Source organism: Heptranchias perlo, chromosome 2 (genome assembly GCF_035084215.1).
Source record: "Heptranchias perlo isolate sHepPer1 chromosome 2, sHepPer1.hap1, whole genome shotgun sequence".
NCBI lineage: Eukaryota > Metazoa > Chordata > Chondrichthyes > Hexanchiformes > Hexanchidae > Heptranchias > Heptranchias perlo.
In genome coordinates, this window is record NC_090326.1 from 139,555,247 (window position 1) to 139,565,247 (window position 10,001).

At 37.6% G+C, this 10,001-nt stretch overlaps 1 protein-coding gene across 9 annotated transcripts in view; it reads left to right on the forward strand.

Moving 5' to 3' along the window:
• Positions 1-9,752, forward strand: part of LOC137344593 (cAMP-responsive element modulator-like) — a 140,343-nt gene extending 130,591 nt beyond the window's left edge. For 7 of the 9 annotated variants that reach the window (XM_068007670.1, XM_068007675.1, XM_068007682.1 and 4 more), the window contains 2 exons: positions 3,931-4,087; positions 8,405-8,913. In XM_068007670.1, coding sequence (XP_067863771.1) covers positions 3,931-4,087; positions 8,405-8,549 — 302 coding nt within the window. In that variant the 3' untranslated portion in view covers positions 8,550-8,913. Of the gene's footprint in view, positions 1-3,930; positions 4,088-5,368; positions 6,042-8,404 lie in introns of those variants that run through there. The other 2 variants (XM_068007711.1, XM_068007716.1) reach the window with 2 other exon arrangements.
• Positions 9,753-10,001: the final 249 nt, after the last annotated feature.

Here is a 10,001-nt window from a genome sequence, read left to right on the forward strand (position 1 = left end):
ATGAACACGTCAATTTTTGGGGGAGATTATTTTTTTAAAGCCCGTTAATCACGGAAGTTAACTGCAATTAATTGACAGTCCTAATTTATATATATATATAATTTACAGGAGATTTTCTAAAGAGTTCACAACATTTGGTTGGCACTAGAAATATCTAAATTATTACTACGTAGCTCGTTCAATGTATTTAAAGGAAAATACGTGTCTAATCAACATATGAGTTAATCTCAGGTATGTCAAGCTCTGTAAAGTGTATCTATACAATCAAATGTTGTGTTTTAATGCTCAGATTTGGGCACAGCAGACTTCCTGTCAGCTCTAGCGATGGTTGGTATTTAAAAAAAAACACAATAAACTTCTTAAGAACTGGATTATTTGGTGTTCGTTTCTTACCGAGAGATAAATTCAAAGAATAACATTTGACATAAAACGCAAACAAAAAGTGTTTGAAATAAAATGCATGATTGATGAAATCTGAACCTTTCTGGACGAAAAATCAGGCTCCTTCAGTGTACGTTTTCAATCATGCAATGAACAAGATTTCTGAGTAAGCTTCTTCAAATTTCTACGATTAACTGAATTGAGCGAGGAAAAACTGACGGGCTTCAAAGTATTTCTTAATACGGTATTATCCCATTACTAAATATTTTTTTTAAAGTGACTTTTAGTTTTGGATTATCCTTGCATCCCTTTTTGCCTTGAGAAAGTACACAGAATGCCATTTGGTTACGCCTTTCCACGTGCACTGGTTTTATGGTTAGAGCGATGGGGGAGGGAGCAGAGCTAACTCCCGAGGAGAAATTTAATGGAAAGGTGAAACTGGAGATAATTGTGTTTCTCCAACCGTGATAATCGTAACCTCATGAAGCTTGAGGTAGATCAACACAACCTATGCTGCAAAAGCAATAATGGGGCACATTTTAATTGGATAATGGGGTCGCTGAATTTATAGGGAGAATGGCGCTATCATTAAATGCAGTGGCGTGTCTGGAGCTAAAACTAGAACATCTTAAGGCCTGCGATTTATAAACTCAAAACATTACGCTTTTTTCATAAAAAGCAGTATTTAGATTTCCTAAGGTAATAAATGATCAGCTGCTACGTATCAACGTGAAGCTTTGGTAGGGTTTTAAATTAAGTAAAATACCATTCGTTTTAAGTATTCACAAAAGGATGCATTTGGAAAATATTAACTTAGTATTTTGGTACCAAATACTTAAAGATTAAAAGCATAAAATGCTAAAAACTGATAAATAGTATAATTTGAAGTCCTGACTGGGCAGGAAACTCAGCCTTTGCTGTGAAAATGTTATAAAGTAAATCAAGCTGTCATTTATAATTAATATCACTTCCTTTGGTGGGACCAAGGGCTTTTGAGAAAATTCCAGACAAAACACTATTAGTTAAACTCAAAACTGTGGGGATTCAGCATAAAACTTGGGAATGGATAAGAAGTTGGCTGAAGAGTAGAAAACAAGTACTCCTCAGGAGTTATGTCAGAGTTGGGGGGGGCGGGGGCGGCGGGGGAAGAACTGAGTAGAGTGCCCAAGGGATTGGTATTTGGACCACTACTGTTTCTAATTTACATGCAATACCTAGATTCAGAAACCCAAAGCACAATGGTCACGTTTGGAGTAGGGCTATCGATTATCGCAGTTAACCTGCGATTAATGCTTTAATTTTTTTTGGAGATTAGTATTTTAAATATGGGTTAATCGCAGAAGTTAACTGCTATCAATTCACATCCCTAATTTATATATAAATACATAATTAAATGTTAATGAACTGGAAGAGAACATATCTTTTAATTTATGGTAGAGACATTTTGACTGGCCTGATCTCATGGTACAAGACAGTTGCCAACTGATGACGCTATTTCATTTTGCAGCATATAGCAAAAATGGAGGTGAAGAGGTCCCTGTAACATCGGTCACTGTATATTACAGTGAGATAGGGGCAATGGACTTAGTGCTTGCTTTGAGTATCCCAAGATACAATCGCCTTCTTTGTTATTTTCTCCTTGTGTTATTTCTTTTTCTGTTCTAACTGTTTAATAGTGGTATCTGACCCCTCCAGCAGTCCTACCAATTAAATATGCGATTAAAACCAAGATGAACTGAGATTAAAATTTTTAATTACGAGATTAATCACGATTAATTGTTTTTAATGGCTAAAATATATTAATCCTGATGTTCGAAAGGCAACACAGTAGCACAGTGTGTTGAAGCACTGATGCAAGCCCCCAGGGAGTGGTGGGATGTAGGTTTGATTTCCTCACTCCACTGAGTTTCCAGTATCGGGAGTACTGAGCAAAGACCAGACATTTTCCCACAGATGGTGAGGGAAATTATTTTAAAAAGTCCTCATTGGGCTACTTTCAAATTTCCATGCAGGCAGTTCGAAAGCAGTAGAGTCTCATGTCTAACCTTCCTTTCCTTTCCAAGGTCCTTTAATGCATTGTTGCTATCAAGCTCTGTGCTCACATCTCCAAGAACTCCTTTTTTGAATCCCTTCAATCCAGCATCTGCCCTACCCACAGCATCAAGATCACTGTAGTCAGTCATCAGTGACATTCTTTGTAACTCCAACTGTGCCATGTTATCTTTCTTTGTCCTCCTTCACTTCTCTGCAGACATAATTTGCTACTCCATCCTCCATGGCTTCTCTATTGTCCACTTTCAGGTAACCACTCTCACTTAGTTCCACTCCTATTTGTCCCTTTCTAAAAAGTACATTTCCATCTTCTCCTCTCTAGCCCTGTACAGTGTGTCTAGAGTACCTGAAGGTTGCATCTTTGGCTCCCTCTTTTTCCTGGTATGCATGCTGCCCCTCAGCGATATTATCTGTGGGCACATAATCAATTTCTATATGTAGGTTGATTACACCTAGCTTTACCATCCTCAACTCCACACTACCTCTGCTTGTCAGACTATCTGTCTGACATCAAGTAGTGATGGTTCTGAACTTCTTCCGCTGAACATTCAAAAAAAGCAAATTTATTCTATTCGGCTTTTGCTATAAGCTCCATACCATTACCCCTGACTCCATGCCACTCCACAATAGCTCCCCCAGACTGAATCAGATGATATGCATCTCGTATAATCCTATTTGATCCTCAACTGAGCTCCAAATGCCACATCCTATCCATCATTAAGACTACTTTCACCTCCAAAACATTGTCTGCCTCTGCCCCTACTTCACCACCACCACCAAACCATTATCTACTCTTGTGTTACCTCAAGACTTAACTTCTTCATTGTTTGCCTTCCAAGCTCAATCCTGCACGAACTCCATTCTCATTCAAAACTTTGCTACCCAAACCAAATCCTGCTCACCCAACACCTGCTTTCGCTGAGTTTGGCTGGTTTGCTGTCCTCCAATACACTGAATTTGAAATCCATGTTCTTGTATACATATTCCTTCCTAGCTTCTCCTCATTCAACATTTGTAGCCTCCATTAGCCCTAAGTTGCACACTCTGCCCTTCAGTCTATGTTACACTGTGCCCTTTCTGTGCATTTCAGTGACAGAACCTTCAGCTACCTCAGCAATACTCCCTCGAACTCCTGTAAACCTCTTTGGCTTGCTACTTCTTTTCCTGTCTTTAAAAAGTTTCCGCTTGTCGACTGTGCCTTCATCCCTCCCAACTTTCTTCTCTATGAAGCCCCTTAGATATTTTAATCATGGTAAAGATGCAATAAAACTGCACGTTGTTATTGGGAAGCCTGAGAACAGGTTAACTGGAGATCTTATGTGGAAATACTGGTGGGGGAGAAAAATGTGGGTAAGAAATGATATGGTGATTCACCTTCCAAAGCAGTGTAATTGTGTGTGTGTGTGTAATGAAGATTTAAGGTTGCTACTAGCCTATATCTCATTAAAATTAAAGATTTTGTACATATGTCCAATATTTATTCCATCTGTCCTGCAGCTGCCACTGGAGATATGCCAACATACCAAATCCGAACCCCAACTACCACCCTACCTCAAGGAGTAGTGATGGCGACCTCGCCAGGGACATTGCATAGTCCACAACAGCTAGCGGAAGAGGCTACACGTAAGCGGGAGCTCAGGCTAATGAAAAACAGGTAAGATTTCAGAAAATAGGTAATCAGATGTGTTGCACATTTTAAAAAATTTGTGCTGTAATAGACAGTATGTACTGCAACTGAGAAAAGGGTCACTTTTCATATAAAATAATTAAACCAGTTTTATTAATTCTTGATCTTGGAGTTTTTTTTTAGAGATTTCTACTGCTGGTTCAAGTGCATACCATGTTTTTACATTTGTTTAGAGCCAACAACCACCATAGTTCATATTTCCTATGTTTTCCATCCAGTGATGATTTTCACAAATCACGCCTGCTCAAACCTGAGCTCTAGAATCGTTGGAATGGACTCGAGGCCTCCATTGTAATGCCAAAACACCAACTTGCCTTTATTGTAGTAAACTTGCCAGTGTGCACTCGAGTTGGTCAGCTCTAAGTTGGAAGGGGATTAGGGGAGGTGACTATCCAATCTCAGTTGCCATGAGAGAAAGAGAGACCTTGAAATCCGGTTTGGTAATACCTGCTTCAACCCCTAGGTCAGAAAGAGAGTCATATTTTAGTTGAACTAATTGAAAGCATTTGGCCAAGCATCCTCTTTCAGTTTATGCGGGATGCTTGTAGAGCTGAAGGGAAAATTTTGCAGACAGTGAGGAGACTCCTCTAGTGCCAGTTGTTGCAGAGTCTGGTGTTAGCCTCTGTACTAGTACCAACTCAAGTCAGTACCAGTTAGTAGCTGATGTTGGTTATCAAGTCCCTAACATTGTCCTCAGAATTAATGCCAGTGGAGGTTGTTGGCTGAGAAACTAAGCTGTTGATTGATGGTGTTGCCATATCCCGTGACTTCAGTTAGCATAGATTCATCCAGAACTTCACTACCAGCATCCTCTCTTGTAGAAAATCCTGCTTACCTGACACCCCGATTCTTGCTGACGTCCATTGGCTTCCTGTTCCCTGTACATCGTCTACAAAATCCTTGTCTTCAGCTTCAAATCTCTCCATGGCCTTGAGAATTATGTCCCTGCTTGTACTCTACACTCTTGCATTTCTAGTCTTCTGCACGCTGCATGTTTCCCCATCCCCCATCTCTACCATTGGAGGCAGAGCCATCAGCCAACTGGCTCCCTAGCTCTGGATCTTCCTAAGTCCCTTTTTCTTGGTATATTTCTCCCCATCTTAAATCTTCCTTAAAACCTACATCTTCAACAGTGCCTTCAGCCGCTTGCCCTAATGCACCTCCTACTTCTGCTTGGGACTGACCCTTGACTGTATAGCTTTGTGGCAAGTTGTTTTAGCATTATAAAAATGTCAGTACAATCCACAGGCTTATCCATACTGGCACACTGATGCAAGGATGTATCCAAAAGATCCAAGGCTAAGTCATTGGCTGAGGCGTCACTGCAAAATGAAGGAACTTTTAAAGATACCTTTGGCTCCATATAATCTGGAGTTCCTTGCTTCAGGGTATTACTGCCATAATTTAAGAAACCTGGCCAAAACAGGTTGCTCCAGTTCTGATCATGACATGACTCTGGCGTAGATTTTTCACTGCCTCCTATAGAGAGATGTCTATCCTCAATTTTACACCTCCCTTAACAGCACAGGTGACATTTGGTAATTTGGCAGCATGGGGGAACCACTTTAGAATCTAACATTCTAATTCATGGAACTAATCTAAATGCTGTATTTTCAAATAACCTGTTGCTAACTTGCTGACTTTTAACCTTTTTATAAATGTTCTTTCACTGTGCCAAAATAACCTGAAGTTACAGTCTGTTGGTCACCATTTGCACCAGTCTTCGAATGTGACTATTCAGAAACCTTTCTTCTCACTGTGTAATGTAATCTGGTTTGCATTGTTGAAAATTCTGACTGTGAATTTTGCAAATAATTTCTTTTTAAGAAAAGTTTTTGGGTGGTAACTACTATGTGTGTATATAATATATATTATAAATATACATAGGCAAGTGCTTGTGTATTTATTTTTCTTTTAGGTATCAATAAATTGAAGGTTCTCTTTGTAGTGTACTATTTTAATGTTCTGATGAAAATTCAGAATATGTGCTCAATTTCATGAAATAAAAATATTTTGCATCTTTGCTTTCTTTTGACAGTTTGTTATATTATTATAAGTATATTTTGCTGCAAACACCAACATTGTTTCCATGCAGTGTATTTTAGAACAATAATTTATGCAAGTAAAATTAAATCAGTAGAAGTTTTACATGCACAGATTGATGATCTCTGATTATAATGTAGCAGTGTCTGCTTGTCCTAGTCATGCCATATGTCTGCTCTGAGCAATCGAGCTGTGGGTCAGTAGCATGCCCTCTCCCTGGTATGTCCCTGGTTTTGCTATATCGTCATGCATCAGTAGATTAATCTTACTGCCTGCCAATGGTTATTCCTCCTGTTCTTTCCTCCTGCATGATTTCCTCACTAACTGTGGTTATATTGATCTGCTCTATTATGACAGAGCTATCTTGAATCCCTTAAGTCATTGCTCTTTACTCAGTATACAAGAAAAAAAATCCTTGAGCTTGCCTTTACTGAATGAAAACAAAGGAAACTGCATGTAGATGCGTTCAGGACTGACTTTAAATTTGCTGCTTGAACACTTTCACTGATGCTCCATTATGCAAGAAGTACAGGTTGAACACACAAGACAAGTGCGAAGGGAAGCTGAGAAAGTCAGGCTTGCCATTGCTGTATATAAACAAGAGTTGACGTGACTTTTTAAAAAAAAACAAAATAGTATTGAATGAGGTTTTTTGATGCACTTCCAATCTTATCCATAGTAGATAAGATTTGGCAATAAATAGCTACTTGTAAGCATCAGTATGAAATGCTACAAAAATATTTCCACAAGTATTAAGTTGGCAAAACAGATAACCCTGAGAAATTAGCATTCAATTAAAGATAATCAGTACATATTTGCGTTCATTTATCCACTGTAGTATTTATTTATTTTTCAGTTTGCAAGCAATAAGGAGAAAACGCTGTTGAAAAAATGAAGGATTTAAAACATTTTTAAAATGTTTTACATTTTTTTTTCATAATTATATTGTTGGTTGTCAACTTACAAACTGTACTTCACCCATCTTATTAGGGTGCCCGTCATGATGCTTTATATTGGTTATAAAGATGATGGTCTTAAGTTTTTAACTTTATATGTTGCATTTATAAGTTACGGGTGATTAAGGTGATACCATGCAGCCCAATATAACATGTAAAATGCTTGGATTGCATAAGGATTGCATTATAATATGGCTGGCGGGTACTTTCATTGTATTGTGATTGCTGTGGTAGTTTATAAGCTTTTTCAAAACATTTTGTATTGGATTTCAGTGGATAATCAGGCACTATATTTTCCTCTTGCTAATTGTAGAGAAAAAATATATATGAGTATAAAGTGGGGAAGACCACTTTACACATGACAGAGTTCAAAAAGTACAGAAGTGGCTTCAAAGTACTGCTTTCGTACTTTTTGAACTCTGACCCAGGCATGAGATGTTGCAGTCCCATGGATTACCTGATGGAGTTGGGGCAGGGACATTTTTTTGCTAAAATTAGCGAACAGATGAAAATACGAAGTAGTTTAACTGTACTGCCCTGGCATTTCAGATGTTTTATATTTAAATTTTCCAGTGCATTTTAGTATTTAACATTTTTTGTCATCCTTTGTTTTCATACATTTTTATAAAAACATGACTTTGAGGAAAAATATGGATAATATTGAATACTGAGCTAACAGTTCCTTCAATATTGTGTGGACAACTGGCTGATAGAATTTTTGACTTTCACTTTTTTTTGTGTCATCTCATAACTAGAAGGATGAGCCTTTCTTGTTGCTTTAAAAACAAGTCTTAGTTTGGGCTGATACAAATTTTAACATAGTTTATTTTAATTTTGTTAAATAATTATGCACATATTTGTGTGTTAAAAACCAAAAACAAAATAGTGCTTCCAGGAACAGTGGTCCAATTACTTGTTTCACTGCTGTGGCTATATACTTCAATCCTGACAGAAACTTGTATCTGAATGCAGTACTGTACTTCAATTTGATGTGGTATGTCACCTGTCGAAAGACGTTCGATGGGGCTAAGCCAACTGCGTCCCATTCCTGACATTCATACTGGTTGGCTGCAAATAATCCCATAGATATGATTTAGATTGTTGGAGTGTTGTGCGGGATCCGGCAGAACCAGCAGCTTCTGATTTGGTTGGTGCAGGTCGTAGCTCAAAGACTGGGGATCCTCAAGTGGCACTCTAAGGATGGCATTACAAAGACAAAGTATACAGATTAGTCGGTTTCTGCCCTTTTCGGCTGTCGCTATGATGTGCCTTCTGTTAATTCCAGGGAGGCTGCTCGTGAATGTCGCATAAAGAAGAAGGAGTATGTCAAGTGTCTTGAAAATCGAGTCGCTGTGCTTGAAAATCAAAACAAGACTCTTATCGAGGAGCTCAAGGCCCTAAAAGACTTGTACTGCCATAAAACAGATTAACAGCTTCAAACTGCCACTTTCATACTTTTTGAACTCTGACCCAGGAACTCTGTTGCAGTTCCATGGACTACCGGGTGGAGTTGGGACAGGGACACTTTTGAGCATGATGTACTCCATTTTGCTTTGCATTTTAACCTAGCCTATGAGTTCAGTTGCAAGTTTGGGAGGGGGGGGAAGAAATCATGTTGACCTATAATACTGGAATTGTTCCAGAAGCCCTGATGTTGCATAGCATATCAAGTATTTCTCGTTCCTTTTTTGCTTCTGCTGTTTGCAGGGAGGCTGCCAAAGAATGTCGACGTCGAAAAAAGGAATATGTAAAGTGTCTGGAGAGTCGTGTTGCAGTGCTGGAAACCCAAAACAAGCAGCTAATCGAGGAACTCAAAACTTTGAAAGAACTTTATTGTGATAAATCAGAGTAGCATTTGTATTCTGAGTTCTGACCAGTTTGATGTCTACAGCATCTTTCTTTGAAGATGAAGCCTCTGCAGCTTCAGACTGCTTTTTATTTTTTGCTTTGCAAAACTACGTAGACAACATCAGAACCTTTAACCTGTAACATTTCTCAAAAGTTATTCACAGTAATATATTTTGTTAAGTGTTTGTTGTATAACTAAAATTTTGTGAAAAAATGAACAAAAAAACTTTTGTAAAAACAATTAGTTAAATGTGTATATACATATACTGTACCCTGTTACAATGTAATGCAGTACTTGCTAAAGTTGTTCTATTTGTTAAGCATTTGCATTTAAGATTTTTATGTGTTGCTCATATGCTGTCCTGAAGAATACAATGTAATATTATTTTTACAAGTGTTTATTGCTCTTTTAGTGCCCTATTATATATGAACACAAAATAGAAAAGTATGCAAGGTAATTGAATAAAATAATTCAGAAGAAATTTGCCCTGTATAAAAAGCAACTACCTTTTAAAAGGGGAAATTTAGAAAAGAAAAATGTATGTTATTGGCTAATTATATGTAAAGAGAGTGTTATATTCAGTAGCATTGCAAAACAATTGGAATTTATAGTTAATTTCAGACTTTTTTTATACATGTTATTTTGTGAAATGTAGCTCTGTACTGCTGTCGGTCTATGCTTATGTAGTTCAAGGATCGCAAATAGATTTTAATAGAACCACATTGGTTACAAAACACCTCTGGTTTGTTGCTTGAGTTTTAAAAAAAAACACATTATGTACAAATTTGGTTGCCTTGATTAGTCAATTATTGCCTTCTGAAGAAACAATGTTGGTTATAACATCTTACCAAGAATGAAAATGAATGTATTACACTTCCCTTTTATTTCTACTTTTTCCTGTTTCTTCTTCTGGATGAATTTACAGTTTGTAATTTCAAAATAGGTGGAATTTATTTCAAATGGTTGCTCTGTGTGTGTTTTATAGTATGTGTTATTTTGGTGCAAGTTAAAAATCTAAAAAACAGTTTCAAGA